General features: G+C 43.8%; 1 protein-coding gene across 6 annotated transcripts in view; it reads left to right on the forward strand.

Annotated features, from left to right (window-relative positions):
• The first annotated feature begins 3,040 nt into the window (after positions 1–3,040).
• Hmgxb4 (HMG-box containing 4) overlaps positions 3,041–15,689 on the forward strand; it is a 38,066-nt gene continuing 25,417 nt past the window's right edge. For 3 of the 6 annotated variants that reach the window (XM_060393175.1, XM_060393176.1, XM_060393177.1), the window contains exons 1-5: positions 4,884–5,934; positions 8,217–8,321; positions 8,945–9,093; positions 9,198–9,276; positions 10,039–10,991. In XM_060393175.1, coding sequence (XP_060249158.1) covers positions 5,898–5,934; positions 8,217–8,321; positions 8,945–9,093; positions 9,198–9,276; positions 10,039–10,991 — 1,323 coding nt within the window. In that variant the 5' untranslated portion in view covers positions 4,884–5,897. Of the gene's footprint in view, positions 3,185–4,883; positions 5,935–8,216; positions 8,322–8,944; positions 9,094–9,197; positions 9,277–10,038; positions 10,992–15,689 lie in introns of those variants that run through there. The other 3 variants (XM_060393178.1, XM_021656735.2, XM_021656739.2) reach the window with 2 other exon arrangements.

A 15,689-nucleotide genomic window follows, 5' to 3' on the forward strand; every position in this document is an offset into this window, starting at 1 on the left:
GAAGGTGCTAGAACAAGAAGACGTGTAATAGAAGCTAAATAGTGAATTGCAATGAGAATTTTGATTCCTTTAAAAACCCAGTTATGAGCTAGGCGTGGTGGTACGCACCTTTAGTCCCAGCACTTGAGAAGCAGAGGCAGGTAGATCTCTATGAGTCTGAGGCCAGCCTGGGCAGCCAGGGCTACACAGAAAAACCCTGTCATAAAACAAAAATGAAAAACCAGTTATGTTAGATGAATATGTTGTTTTGATCCCAGGCGTGGGACATGGTGCTGCCTCAGATTGTCCACAGCGGCTGACTTTGATTTGTCTCACACTCCACTCAGTTTTTCACACCATGTAGATTTATCATTGCTTTCAGTGTGGGGTCTTCCTGCTGTACACCTGTGCGTCGTGTACATGCAGTGTCTGTGACAGCCCAAGGAGGCATTGACTCTTCAGGAACTGGAGTTACAGATGGTTGTGAGCTGCCATGTGGGTGCTGGGAACCTAACCTAACCCAAGAGCATAACCAAATGCTCTTGCCAGGCGTGGTGTCATACTCCTGCAGAGGCAGGAGAATCTCTGAATTCGAGGCCAGCCTGGTCTACAAAGCAAGTCTAGGACAGACAAGACAATACAGAGAAACCCTGTCTCTGAAAACCAGAAAAATAAATAAATAGGTAGATAGATAGATAGATAGATAGATAGATAGATAGAAAGATAGATGCTCTAACCCCACACTAATTAATTCTTAACAGTATGAGTTTCTTGTTTTGTTTTGAATGATTATAAATGGTATCACATTATTATCTCTAGTGTTTTAAATCATTTATTTGTTATAATGTGCTTGTGTGTGTGTGTATGTGTGTGCATGCATGTGCATGTTCATGAGGTCAAGGAGAACACTATGGGGTCAGCTCTTGTCTTCTGCCTTCTCCAGCCAAATTCCAGACAGCCATGCTAAGATGCTCACAGCAGCAGCAAAACTTCTCTCCCCAAAATTCTGAGGAGGAGCATGAGCTTGTTCAAAGAGCCTTGACCTGCTGGACTACACCACTGAGTCCCCTTCTTTGGAGGCAAGCTTCAGCTGGCGCCTCATCACAAGAACCACCCCTGGGTCATATTTCCACCCTTGCCTGCAGCTGGGACTGCTCTTATCCAGTCAGCACACCATCACCCAACATAACATGTCTTTATTATTTTCTATCTCCCCATTCCCGGCCAGAGTAGAATGTAAGCTGCTGGGGCTCAGGTACCCTTGACTTTGTTCTCTCGTCAGTGCCCAGCAGCTATCCCAGTGCCTGACACAGTGCTTTCCATAAGGACTGTTTCAATGAAGAAATAAATAAATAAATAAATAAATAAATAAATAAACGTACATCGAGCCGAGATGGTGAGCAAGCTGATAGTATAATTGTGATCAAGAACAGCCTGGAAAGCTAAAGAAATGGTTCCAAGGTTAAGTGTCTACTGTTCCTCCAGAGGACCTGAGCTCAGGTCCCAGCACATTGTACAGTTCACGACTGCCTATAATCCATCTCCAGGAAATCTGGTATTTTTCTCTGGCTTCATGAGTATGCACGAACAAACACGCACATATACACACACCAACAAGTAAAGAAATAGAAGTCCATGAATTTGAGAGAAATAAATGGGAAAGGTTGAAAGGAGGGAATGTGATGTAATTATATTTTAATTTTAAAAAATCAACCTACTGGACTAAAATGGGCATAGTGGCGCGTGCTTTTAACCCCCGTGCTCAGGGAGCAGAGGCAGGAGGATTTCTGTGAATTTCAGACAAGCCTGATGATCTACATAATGAGTTTTAGGACATCTAAGACTATAAAGCAAGACCTGTCCTCGACCCCATCCCCCCAAATGCCTACCTCCTGTGACTTTGACAAAGCAAAAAAGAAAAACTTCCTCCCTAGTGATATTGTCAGCAGTGCAGATGAAGGCTGGGGCTTTCCCATAACTAGGGCACCAGCTTCTGCATGGCCTGATGGAGAGGTCACACAGAAGGCCATTGTCTACTAACGCTATGCTAGAAAAACAGGGTCATTAGATTAAACCAGGTCTGGACACTGTAAATTCTTATTGGCCGAAGGTCTCCTCAGCAAATTGGAAGAAACTGTGTTTTCTCCTGAGTAGGAATCATATCTACTCTTTCTTTGGGAAAGAGTAACTTTTCTTTATTTTCATTTTATGTATATTTAGGGGGCACTTCTGTGGCGATCAAACTTGCATAAATCTGTTCTTTACAGTATGTGGGCTCCCAGTGGCAAACATACCCAGAGGTTTGGCATGAAATACCTTAACCTACTGAACCAATTCACCAGTCCTGTTACCATTTAAACAAAAATTCGTGTGGGCGAGGCAAATGTAATGATTTGGTGGGAAAGCAAATTTACAGCGTATCTTACAAATATGTGTTGTTCTGTTTCACCCCACAGGGCATGATGCTAAATTACAAATAAATAATACTATAGTCTTCGTGGCTCTGAGTCGGGAAGGAAGAGGACTGTCTTGAAATAAACAGCATAATACTCTGGGGGAGAAAAAAAAACAACACTGCCTTAAGTACCAAAAGACTTGAGGGTAAAAAGAGAACAAGAAAGGATACTATTAGGAGACCAGAAAAGGAGGAAGAATGCTGATAACGACCCAGGAGTTTGCAATAGAGAATAAAAGCTAATTGGCTTTCTAACTTTAAGTCTGCCATGGAATTTTCGGGTCTTGTAGGTATATATAGTAGATAAATGCAACAAAATGTAACTGACAGTGAACTTGTAAAACCCAAAGCGAAGCTCCACAGCTTCAGAACCTAATTGCATAGTTCTCCGAGCTCTAAAGAGTGGGTTGGGGCAGGTGTTTGGCTACATTAATCTCGTTGTCTGGTCTTTTTTATTTGCGGTTTCTTTGCATCAGTTTTAGTGAGGAATAATCAGAAGTCTTGGGAAATGATCGACTTCTATCCCAAATCCGGCACAGAGCGAATTCCCGAACGCTTCGGCGACCGCGCTCAGCAAGCAGGTTTTATTCGATGCGCTCGACACTCTTTCGCTGGCGCGTTAGCCCGCTGCAGTCGGAGTCTGCGCTCTGGGCTCGACTGAGGCTCCCTGGTTGCTCGCGCTTTTCTCTCCTTCTCCAAGATGGCGGCGGTCGGCGGCGCTGAGGCGGGATCCGAGCGAGCAGAGTGAAGGTAGCGGCGAGCGGAGCCCCCACCATACCCGGTCGGACCCCCACCCCGGGGCGGCAACGGCCCCGCCTGGCCTCCGCCCACCGCTCCGGCCCCGCGACACCGTCCCGGAGGCGCCTCAGGCCCGCCGCGGCCTAGCTCGGGGGCCAAGCCGGGACCTGGAGTAGCGGCCGCAGCCGCCCCGGGGAAGGGGCTGGAGCGGGCCGCAGGAGGAAGGCGGCGTGAGCTGTTCAAACGGGGAAGGCGGGAAAGCTGCGGGGCCGGGAGGGGGCGTGCGGCCGCCCCAGGGACCCGCGGCCCGCCCTGCCCCTCCCCCTGCGCCGCCGGCTCTGCGCTCCGGGGCGCTCGAGGCCGACGGGACGCGGGAACCCGGGTCGGGCGGAGCGCGGCCGGGGACCTGGGGCGCGGGCTGCCTGGGGCTGTCAGGAGGAGAGGTCCCGAGGCGGGCAGGCGGAGGACTGGGCGCGCGGCGAGCGGGAGAGGATGCGCGGAGCTCCCTGCGCTGCGCGGAGCTTTGTTGAAGTCGCTGTTGCAGCAAACCTGCCGGGGGGCAGATCACAGCGGGGACCCCGGGAACGGTGGTCTTGGGGACCGTGTGGATAAACCATCTCTTACTGTGTGTGTTCTTTGCGTGCGACTCAGTTTGGAGTCCCCTCCATTCAGGCCCTTTTCCCTCTCCGTAACCACTACTTGTAGATTCACTTTCTATCATGTAGAAGACAAATGTCTACCACCCATCCCACCCCTCTCTCTAAGCTATTGGCCAATTCTATTCCCTCGTAGCAAAGTAAAATTTAAAAACTGCATCCCAAGTAAAGCCTGTTGAACACACATGGCTTGTCAAATTTTGGATCGCTGGCCTCGTGGAATTGGAGTGCCGTCAGCCAGTTTGTGCAGTGGTCGTGGTTCCACTTAATTGCTTTGCAATGAGAAGATTCAGTGCGCCTTTCTGGCTGTGGAGATCGCAGGTTCCGAAGCTGGCAGGGGCTGGGAGTGCTGCATAGATAGGTCCTTGGAAAAGGGTGTGGCAAGAATTCCGAGAGATCCGAGATGGAAGGAAATCCACTGAAACAAGAATTCACCTGTGCTATCCTAGAAGCAGCAACAAAATATCAGAAACTGCCGACAGCTGGATGTTTGTCTTCCTTTGCCTGCACAGACTGGCAATCTGAGTTCCTGAAAACAGCTTTGGAGGAAATTCCCATCGGGAGGAGACGGACCTTCCCTGCCCCGTTTATTGGGTGGATTTTCTTTTGCACTTCTCATGTCTATTCTGGGATGATGGCTGGACTTGAGATTACCTCCAGAAAATCATTTTCTGAAACTTTTTTTTAAAAAGATAGTTAACAGTGTGAATTTCCACAACATACTACCTTTGAAGATTATAACTTTTTTCATAGTTATCACAAAAACCTGTGTCTGGAGGTTGACTTGCAGTTTTACTTACAAGTAGAACAGCAACCTGAAGAAAAGCCTCTGAAGAGCCAGTTAACAATGTTCAAATTTCTTAAGCATTTGCTTTTTATAATGGCATAAACAGTATTAAACAATGAATTTTACTATGTTGTCATTTCTTTGCACACTAAGACAAACACTAACAGTAAAATTATCCTGCCCCATGAAATTGACAACATCAGATTTTGTAAACTCCAAAATTATGGGATTCAAGAGAATAGGTCTTAGCACCTGTTTTATGTTTGCCAACATTTGATGTGGTTGTTTTCTGATGTGAAAATCAAACCTAGATTTTTTTTCATCTTCATTAACCCTCCCAAATTTACTTCCTAACCCTGAACCCTCAATTATCTTGGACAATATCTGAGACTTGGAAGGAATAAGAGGGGTTCTTCTGATCTTGTATAAATGTTGCTTGAATTCTGCCTTCTCTCACACTGCTGCTTGAGACTTTTACCCCCCTGGTACTGTCATTCTACAAGTCAGCCCCTGAGCCACATTCAGGGCCCATCAGCCTCCCCAGCTGTGAATAGTCTATGGTATTTTTCAAGTTCTGATGCCCCACATACTGGGGAACTGGACTTGTGTTCAGGGCTCATTCACTTTTTCTACAAGCATTTTGTGAAATGTTCTTCAGTATTTTTGAGAAAGTTCCAGTAGGAATAGGCCTGATCGTAATACAAAAAGACAAGCACATCCTGTGTGGTCCTGCCTTCAAGAGCATATCTAATTTTATGTTTCTTTCCAAACCTTTTTAAAATCTACAGGTTTTTCACAGCAGTCAGGAAATAACTTTTTAATACCTAGTAAAAAGTTCAGTTTCCCTCCGTAAGACATTGATTAATTTTATTACATATTAGTTTTAATGTTCTCCAGGGGAAAGCCTATTTATGAGTCTCTGGGCCTGCCTTTGCTTACATTTAAAAGTGTATTGGTGTTTGACCAGGGACTGATGGCTATATTATGAGACTAAATAAGGGTGTTGTTGGAATTGGGGGGAGGACATTATTTCTCAGGAATTTTATGCCAAAATTGATCTGGCATGAAAAGTCTTCATGTCTAAAGCTATTTTACTTATATCTACCTGTGAAAGCCAAGGTGCTGTGTATGGCTTTCTAATAAACTCATCATTTGTACTAGTGAGAAGATTGCCATTGTTTTGTTTTCTTTGTTTGAGAGAGTCTCTAACTAGCCCTGGAGTTCATTATGTAGATCAGACTGGCCTTCAACTTGCAAGCGATGGACTTGTCTCTGCTTTGAGATGGACTTGTCTCTGCTTTCCGAGTGCTGGAATAAAGGTGTGTGCCAGCTGGCAAAAACTGTCATTTTTAAATGGTTATCATTTTCAGTGACCCACCTTCACTCCTTCTAAGTCCCACCAGTGGGTGGGAAGTGAAGATCGGTTTCTAGTGAGGAAAGTTGAGTACTTAAATGCTAGAACAGGAAAAACTGGCTACATGGTATATCTTGTCTCCTTACATTCTTAGATGAGGCCTGACCTACATTTTCATTCTTCATTTCACGAAAAGGCCCTTTGAGCAAGCAGTGTGCCACTCTAAACAACCCACTTCACTTTATTCACTTCATTCTGGCTTCCCTTACATCAAGCAAATTCATTCTTCATTTCACATTTTATGTTTCTTAGACTTTCAAAACCTTGGCAATGTTTTTCTTCTTTGTGTTTTCAGCTTTGGTCTACCTATGTATTGAATTTATGTGTCTTTTTAAACAAAAAATCTTTTTATTTTGTTTTGTTTTTGAGACAGGGTGGTCTCACTTTAGAGTCTTAGCTGGTTTGCAACTCATGTAGATCAGACTGCTCTGGAATTTACAGATAACTACCTGACTTAGTACTGACTTAATCCCTGAGTACTGAGATTAAGGATATTCACCATCAGGCCTCACTAAATAAAAATTCTTATCTAGTAAATTATGAAAGTTTTCCATTAGTCCAGTTCATCTTTCCCTAAAGTTATAGGCTTCTGTTTTCTCCATACCTATCTGAAGGGCTTAATAATGTGTTCTAGAACTGTTTTTCAGTAATCCTAAATCCATTTATAGTAATGAAGGTAAAATTAAATTATCAATCAGATTAATGTCTTAGTACTTGACTAACTGAATGGAAATATTTTCAAAATAGTTATTTTAAAAACCCTTCAAAGAAGTGAGTTCCTAGCCAACCAGAGCTATTTCGTGAGACCCTGTCAGAAAAAAAAAAGAAAAAAATTCTGCAAAAATTTTGTCTTTAATTTAAGAATTCTCCTTTACAGTGCAATATATAATTTTGTCACCTTCAAAGTCAATATGGGCATCTGAACTTGAATGCCACAAAAGTTTTAAATCAGTGGTTTTCAACCTTCCTAATGCTGCAACCATTTAATACAGTTCATGTTGCAGTGACCCCCCAACTATAAAATTATTTTTCTTGCTACTTCATAACTGTAATTTTGCTACTGTTAAGAATAAATATCTCTGTTTTCCTGTGGTCTTAGGTGACCCCTGTAAAAGGGTCATTTGACCCCCACCCCATCCCAAGGGATTTTGACTCATGGTTTGAAAGCTATACATAATACTTAGAACCGTGTAAGGTGATGAATGCCTTTAATTCCAGTGCTCAGGAGGCAGAGGCAGGTGGCTATCTCTGTAAATTCTAGACTAGTCTGCTCTACATAATGAGTTTCAGAGACCCTGTCTTAAAAATCAAAACCAGTCAGGCAAGCACCTGTAATCCCGGCAGAAATAGAGGCAAGGGCAGGTGATCTTTGAATTTGAGGCCAGCCTGGTCTACAAAACAAGTCCAGGACAGCTAAGGCTATATAGAGAAACCCTGTCTGAACCAGAAAGAGAGAGAGTGTAAAACCCAATACTTAGAACTTTTTTATTATAGAACTTTATTAATGAAAAATCCTAAAATTATGAATGTCATCATCAGTGGATAAATGGCAATTCTCCATACTTCTTACTAGCCTTTTAAAAAGGCTTATTAATGCTGGAAATCTCCATATAGCCAACATATTTAAGAAAATATGTCCATTTTCATACCTAAGTAAATGTGAACGAGTTCTTAAGCCCAGCAGAATGCTAAGCTTTAAAATTCTTAATGTCTGTATACATGCTGTTTAAATTCTGACACAGCAGATTTTATCAGTTCATCTCATCAGTAGGACCTGGTGGTCTTCCAGGATTTGGTGTGCTTTGTCCTTCTCTGCATCTGGCTTTATCTGTACATCCTGTGACTACTGTTGAACCCATCCTTCTGACTTAATGTCAGTTTCTACCGTGTCTCAGTGTCATTCCTGTTGGCATTCCAGAAATTCTTACTAATTTTGGAAGTTTTTTTAAAGAAGTATTTATATATTTCTTCAAATGTCAACTTTAATACGTGAATGAAATCCAGTTAAGCTTAGCATCCTCCCTGCAAGTTCAACTCCAGTATATGCACAGACAGTGAGGAGCTGACAAGACACTCCTGTGTTCCTTCCAGTCAGCCCTTGGATTACTTGGAATTTCCACCCGGAGGAAGGTTGCTTCTCCACACTGATTTCACATTACAGGAAGGTTTTCCTTCTTTGTTTCTCAGACCTGGTCCTGTACACGGGAAGGAGCCTGGACACAAGTGACACAACACATTCTCAAAGGCCCTGCAGGACCACCATGGCTTATGATGACTCCATGAAGAAAGAAGGTATGACCCCTTACTCAGAAGCATTCCAAAGGGCATAACCTCTTTCGTCCCTGCAGTCCATGGATGTAGAGACCAAGACTGGGCACCACAGCCTAGACCAAGTGATGCTCCAGAATACTGTGTGAGACAGCCTCCACATCATCCCCAGGCTGGGCCCGTGGACATGAGAACCAGGACAGGGCTTCCTACACAAGAGTCTGAAATAAGAGTCTTAACTTCCTGGGGTGATCCCGCAGCACTCTTAGTCCTTGCCAGCTCCAGTGTGCAGGAGTCTGGGGCTAGGAATCTCACACTGGACTCCCACAGAGCAGCACAACACATGAATCCTTACCCTTTTCAGCCTTCCCTCGCCAGTCTGTTTCTACCTGTCAAATGACTACTAAGAAACCATGTCTGAGGATGCACACTGGGCATTTATTTGTATGGTGTGGAAGTATTGCGTTTTCAGGTTTGAGTCTTGTATTTGCAGCCAGGACGTCAGAAGTCTTCTTGGCCCTCTGGGTTTAGCCCTGCACTTCAGTGGACACACTGAGACATAACTTTTACTTGGAAATGGGACTGTTGGCATTTGGTTTTTATGTACTTTTGTCATTTCCGTTCCTAAATGAACCTGTGCTTCCCAGATTGCTTTGATGGTGATCACAGCTTTGAGGACGTAGGACTTGCAGCTGGCCGAAGCCAACGAGAAAAGAAGCGGTCATACAAAGACTTCTTAAGGGAAGAGGAAGAAGTTGCTGCGCAGGTCAGAAGTTCTTCCAAGAAGAAGTCAAAGGTCAGTTCCAGATGTCTTTCAAAGCCGGGATCCCAGAAGAACGGCTCCAAACCATTACCTCGCCGTCTTATTACTCGCCAATTCTTCTCCCTCTTTAACCACAGGACAGTGAATTGTTCTTCTTGGGGACGGACACACACAAGAAGAAAAGAAAGCACTCCCCTGATGATTACTACTATGGAGGTGAGGATGGGAACAGGCTGCAGGTGGGATATGCACATCTCTGGTTCTTGGAGTCGGGGTAGGGGAAGGGATCCCAGATATTGCTGACACAGTGGCCTATTTAACAGGACAGTGGTTCTTGTTCTGAGTGCCGATAAACCAGTGTGAAGGAGGAGAGAGGTGGAGGGCTGGTATTTTGGAGGATTCAGCATAGAAGAACAGTCTTCATTTGTGATACACAAGGTACCAGGTTCCTTCTCCCCCCAATCATCCACTTATCTGTGCCATTGCTACTTAGCATCCCTTTACCAAAATGCAGTCCTTGGGCCCTCTACATATCTGTGGGGCATATCTCAGCATATATCCTCTCACAAAACCCATTTTCTTAGCTATGCTCTATGTGTAGCTGATGCGACTAACCTCACTAGAATGAGTTTGTCCTCCACACAAGAACCAGTGACACTCCATCTGCAATCTACTCTAGATTGTAACTACCCTTAATCCCACAACTCTATTCCAACTATGCTCTCTGTCTCTTGTGAAGACTCAAGGAAGAGAATCAGCTTTAGTGGCAAGAATGGTCTCCAGGGCCAAAGGCTGAATCTACCAAGCCAAGAAGTATCACAGGAGTTCTTTCTGAATGTTAGGAACCAAAGTGTCTCCCCCTAAAATCACTCCTGTTAGCCTTTTCCTCATGCCAGTTGGGTGCTTTTGGTGAGAGGGGGACACTTGATGGAAGTTACTTCCTGTCCTGTTGACAGTACTTCTCTTGATTGTTTCTAGACATTTCGTCTTTGGAGTCATCACAGAAGAAAAAGAAGAAATCTAGTCCACAGTCAGCCGACACAGCAATGGACCTATTGAAAGCTATCACCTCCCCACTGTCAGCAGGTGCCAAGTCCTCCAAGAAGGCAGGGGAGAAATCCTCCAGTTCTTCAAGCCATTCAGAGAGCAGAAAGGAACACCACAAGAAGAAGGGCAACGGAAGCAGTGGAGAGCTCTCCCTAGAGGACAGCAATGCTCACAAATCCAAAAAAATGAAGCCACTCTATGTGAACACAGAGACACTGACTCTTCGTGAGCCTGATGGCTTAAAGATGAAACTTATTCTGTCACCCAAGGAGAAAGGAAGCAGCTCAGTGGAGGAGGAGGCTTTTCAGTACCCTGCCCAACAGGCTTCTCTGAAAAAGTCCTCCAAGAAATTAGCTCGGGATGAGCAAGGTGCTTTACTCCTAGGACACGAACTCCAGAGCCTCCTGAAAACAGCCCGGAAGAAGCACAAGTCGTCCTCAGACTCACATTCATCTCCTGGCCCTGAGGGCTGTGGGTCTGATACCTCCCAGCTTCCAGAATCCCACAGTACTAACCTTGAAATCACAGGGCTTGACCCCATTCTAGTAGAGTCTGAGTCGTCCTCTGGTGGGGAGCTGGAGGCCGGTGAACTGGTGATAGATGACTCTTATAGGGAAATCAAGAAGAAGAAGAAGTCAAAGAAGAGCAAGAAGAAGAAGGACAAGGACAGACACAAGGAGAAGCGTCACTCTCGAACCAAGAGGACCTCAGGGCTGGCAGCAAACTCTTCCCGAGAGCATGGCGCTTCTCGGGAGCATGCAGTGATACCTGGCCCAGCCTCCAATATCCCCACCCTGCCCCTTCCTGCTCTCCACACGGATGGACATGGGGAGAAGAAAAAGAAAAGAGAAGAAAAGGACAGAGAGAGAGAAAGGGGAGAAAAGGTAAGGAGAAGGGGTCTCCATGAAACAGGTTCTTCCTGAGTAGGAAGTAGCCTTCAGCCAAGCCGGGGATAGCTGCCGTTGTGCTGGTAAAACGCCACAAGGCAACCTAATCCTGGCTTGTCTTATAGAGCTGTTCTCCCAGCCTGCTGATCAAAGGCTTAAGAACACCATGATTCTTACAAATCATAGAAGGAACTATACCCTATTTCTTTCCCTTAATATCCACTGTCTGCCAGAGCAGTTGAGAAATGTGAAAAGGTAACCTTTGGGCCATCTTGGAGATTTTCTAAACTAGTAGTGGGTGACTAATCAAGTTAATAAAATGAGCTCACAACTTTCTTAACCGGTGTGGGTTAGTGGAAAAACATTCCTTCATATTCATTTTGGTGTCCAAAGACGTTGCAAAGATCAACAGAATAGTTATTTATGTATATGTTTTATGTGCCTGGATGTGTATATGTGTGCCACATGCATGCAGCAGCCCTCCGAGGTCAAAAGGAGGCATCAGTCCTCTGGAACTGATATTATCCATGGTTTTCAGCTGCCATGTGGGTACTGGGAACGGAACCTGTGTTCTTTTTGAGAGCAGCCTGTGTTTTTAATGGCCGAGCGTCCCTCCAGCCCAAGGACAGGATTCTTGACTTTGGGGAGCTCCCTGTCCATAGGGGAGATGGAGCAAGAAGTCAGTCACCTCACCACCTGGGAAGATTCCCAACAGATGTATTTTAGGATCTGGTAAAGACAGTTTGACCCTGTTATCAAATTAATACCTATTTTTATTAGGAATTTATAAACTCAGCTGGGTATGGTGGCCCAGTGAGGACACTCCAGTACTCAGGAGGCTGAGGCAGGAGGAAGAAAAGTTCACAACCAGTGTGAGTAAGACCCCATCACAAAAAACAAAAAAATAGTAAATTTATAAACTTAGAAATAAAACAAGGAAGTCTTATCTTCCATGAATGAACTACTAGAGTCCTAAAGATAAAAATTTACCAGTTTTTCTTTCAGTAATAGAAAGTACAAATAATTTTGTCACCTAAAAACAGCCATTACATTCTCTTTTTTTTTGTTTATATTTCTACAAAGTGGAATATATTAAATCTGAAAGAAAAGCCAGTAAGAGAAGGATAACTAACTATATTTAGAATTTGGGTACCATGTAGTAGTATGAGCCCAGAACCCTAGAATTTGGGAGGCTGAAGCAGGGGAATTACAATTCATGCCCAGACTGTTTCAAAAAAACAAAATAAAACAAAAAAGAAAAGAAGAGGGCTGGAGAAATAGATCATTGATTAAGAACACTGGTTGTTTCTTCTAGAGATTCTGAGTTCAATTCCCAGCAACCGCATGGGGCTCACAATCACTTATAATGTGATCTGTGCCTTCTGGCATGCAGGTGAACATGCAGATAGAGCACTCATATACATAAATAAATAAATCTTAAAAAAAGAAAGAAAGAAAGAAAGAAAAATAGAAAAGGTAGATATGGTAGCAGGCACTTGGGAAGCAGAGTCAGGAGGATGAAGATGAAGGCCAGCTTGTGTTACACAGCAAGACTCTGTCTCAAACATTTAAATAAAATGCCAGCCACAGTGGTGCATACCTGTAATCCCAGTACTCAGGGAAGCAGAGACAGGTGGATGTCTGTGAGTTCGAGACCAGCTTGGTGTACAAAGCAAGTTCCAGGACAGCCAAGGCTACACAGAGAAATCCTTCTCAAAAAACAAACAACAACAACAACAAAAAAAACTAAAGAAACAAAAAATTTAAAATAAAAATAACTTGGGAATAGAAATATTTTCTATCTATAAAGTCAAAGTTGTAACTTATTTTCTCCATTATAGAGTTTACTTTTGTGTGTGTGCACGCGCATGCACGTACACATGTGCATGCTAGTGCTTGTGTAAGTAAAAGCCATGCCTTGGAAGCGAGTCATTGTGAGCACAGACATATGGATATGACAGATTTTTATTCGTTCATTTCCAAATTGTTTCATGAAACTCAGGTGGATATCTGTGTGAGTCTGGTATCATCAGCTCTGCTGTGATAGGAGTAGATGGTAATGCCGTAAGCAAATCCCAGGCTGAGAGTGGAAGGGCAGGATCATCAGAGGACACTTGGAGAAGAGAACGGAGGTTAGCAGAAGGCACGGATACTGAGGAAACAATTCCGCTGAGATCCTGCTCCTGCCTCCTGCTCTCGGGTCACTATCAAAGTCATCTTCAAGGCCCACACCTCCCTCCTCTGTTTCCCTCTTATGTTCCCAGTCAGCCCAAATTCAGAACTATTTTTTTCTCATTGTTTTATGAGATTTGTTAAACAAGAAATGAAGGAATTTATAGTGAGCAGCATATGCCCTCATTTAAGAGTTCTCAGCTGACATTTTGCGTTTTTTTGTTCTTTGGTTTTGAGACAGGATCTGGCTCTGTATCCATGTCTGGCCGTGCACTTGATCTTGATCTTACCTCAGGAGTGCTGAGATTATAGGTGTGCACCTTCATGGTCACCTTCAACTTGTACATTATTAACTTGATTTGAACATTGATTTTCAAGGCCTTTCCTTTTGCTTTCTTTTGCTATAACAATTTCTTGAGTACACTGCAAGAAGGTAGCAGGTCAGGCCTTAATGAGATTATCACCTGCTGACTTTTCAGATAAAACTTACATAGGGCAAAATGCTCATTTGGTAAGTAAACTATGTGATGCAATTTTGACAAATGCACATTCCAGTGTAACCATCCTTTAAGCTCAACATTACCCTTCTGCAGAGGTCCCTCGCCTGTTGTCAAACTCCTAGCCTCATGGTTGGCTTTTACATCCCCACTTCTCTGAGTTTAGCCTAACAGTCCTCCTTGGTGTGTCAGTGCGTCAGACGAGTGGATGTATAGATGAAATAGTGTTGAGAAGGTAGACGGGGATCAGATGGTAAAGAACCTCTTAAATGAAAAGGAAGGCCGATAACTGTGGTTACTAAGGCACATTTTGGTATGCTCCCGGTGGCAATTTGGAAGAGCTGTACAAGGAGAAGTATATTACTGCAGACCAGCCAGCAAATTAGGGTTGTGGGAGGGCAGAGGACACTGGGAGAGAGGGAAAGAATAGAGTCAGGAGACTGAAGGAAATGCGGATAAGATCTTACAAGCTGCAAGCTGGAAATAGCTGAAATATAAAGGGTGAGATAACCTTATTTGGACTCTAATCACTTATTCAACAGATATTTAGAGTGTATATATAATGTTTTTAACCTGGCCTAAACATTAAGTTCCCTATGAAGTACAAAATGTACGTTTTCCTGCTGTTGTATAAAAAATAGCCATCAGCAGGGGAAATGGCTCAAAGAGTGAGAAGGGCACTGGCCACCAGGCCTAACTGCCTGAGCTTATTTTCTGGGTCCCCTGTGGTAGTAGGAGACAACTGTTGTCCTGTGGCCTTTCCACTGTGACACTCATGCATTAACATATACACACTTACACATATATATACACTCCATAAATAAATGTTGAACAAAAAAAAATCTAATTCAGGGAGGAAGCTGGAGAGATGCTCAACTGTTTAGTGCTTGGATCTCTTGCAGAGAACCTGAGTTTGGTTCCCAGCATCCACATCCATTTGGCTCACAACTGCCTGTAATTGTAGCATCCAATGATCTGACATCTTCTGGTGACTTTGAAACCTGCACATGCACATATGCGCATACACTAAAAAAAATAAGTCAAGGGAAACATTCATCCAGAAATAGGAAAAATGCTTTGGACATGCTCCCTCAGTCTGAAATGTGTAGACACTGGATGGCCATCTGGTAACGCTGTAACTTTAGTGGCCCACTTCACCTTAGAATTTGTGATGGGCTAGAGCAAAATTAAAGATGAGAAGAATGGCTGGTTTGACAGATGGTAATTTTCATTGAGATTTTGAGGCGGGGGGGAAGCACAGGATGTTTAATATAGATAGGTGTTTTGAAGTATGGGCTGAGGAGCCAAGATCACTGAGCCTGAACCCTGGCACTTCCCCTCAGAAAGAAATGGGGCAGAGATGGCTCAGCTGGTATAGGTGCCTATGGAGGAACCTGACAACCTGAGTTTGACCTGAATTGCTGGGGTTCCTAGGTGGTAGAAGGACAGAACTGACATACACAGATTGTCTTCTGACTTTCAGATGCACAGCAGGACATGCACTCTCTCCAAAAATAATGTAATTGTTATTATTTAATAACAGAAGCTCTGTAATGTTAGAGAGGTTTTTATAACTTGCCCATGGTAACATCAGTAATCAGCCTAGGGCTGATGTAAACTCACTTGGGGCCTGCCTCAGCCACTCTGCAAGTTTTAGGCATTTTAAAGGGAAACAGCACCCCTGACAACTGTTAGGTCCTTAGGAGCTACTATCTCAAGGTCATTTCCAGTCTCAGTAGCTCCTGCTTCCTTTCAGCCATGTTAGTGTCTGTAAAACGATGGTTTTTCTGGGATTTCTGTGACAAAAATCAAAACAAGTACCACATGGAAACCTTATGAAGGGCTCGGGACATAGCTCAGTGCTACAGCCCTTTCATTCCCAAAACTTTAGTTTTGGTCCCTAGCACTGTGAAAACCACTTGGACACTGAGAACCAGGAGTCTTCTCTACCTTAGCTAGCTTTATGGCTAGCTTTCAATAAATGCTAGTTGTTAAAATCATCGTCTGGGCAGGGAGCAATGTGTAT

This window comes from Meriones unguiculatus, chromosome 10, assembly GCF_030254825.1.
Source record: "Meriones unguiculatus strain TT.TT164.6M chromosome 10, Bangor_MerUng_6.1, whole genome shotgun sequence".
Lineage (NCBI taxonomy): Eukaryota > Metazoa > Chordata > Mammalia > Rodentia > Muridae > Meriones > Meriones unguiculatus.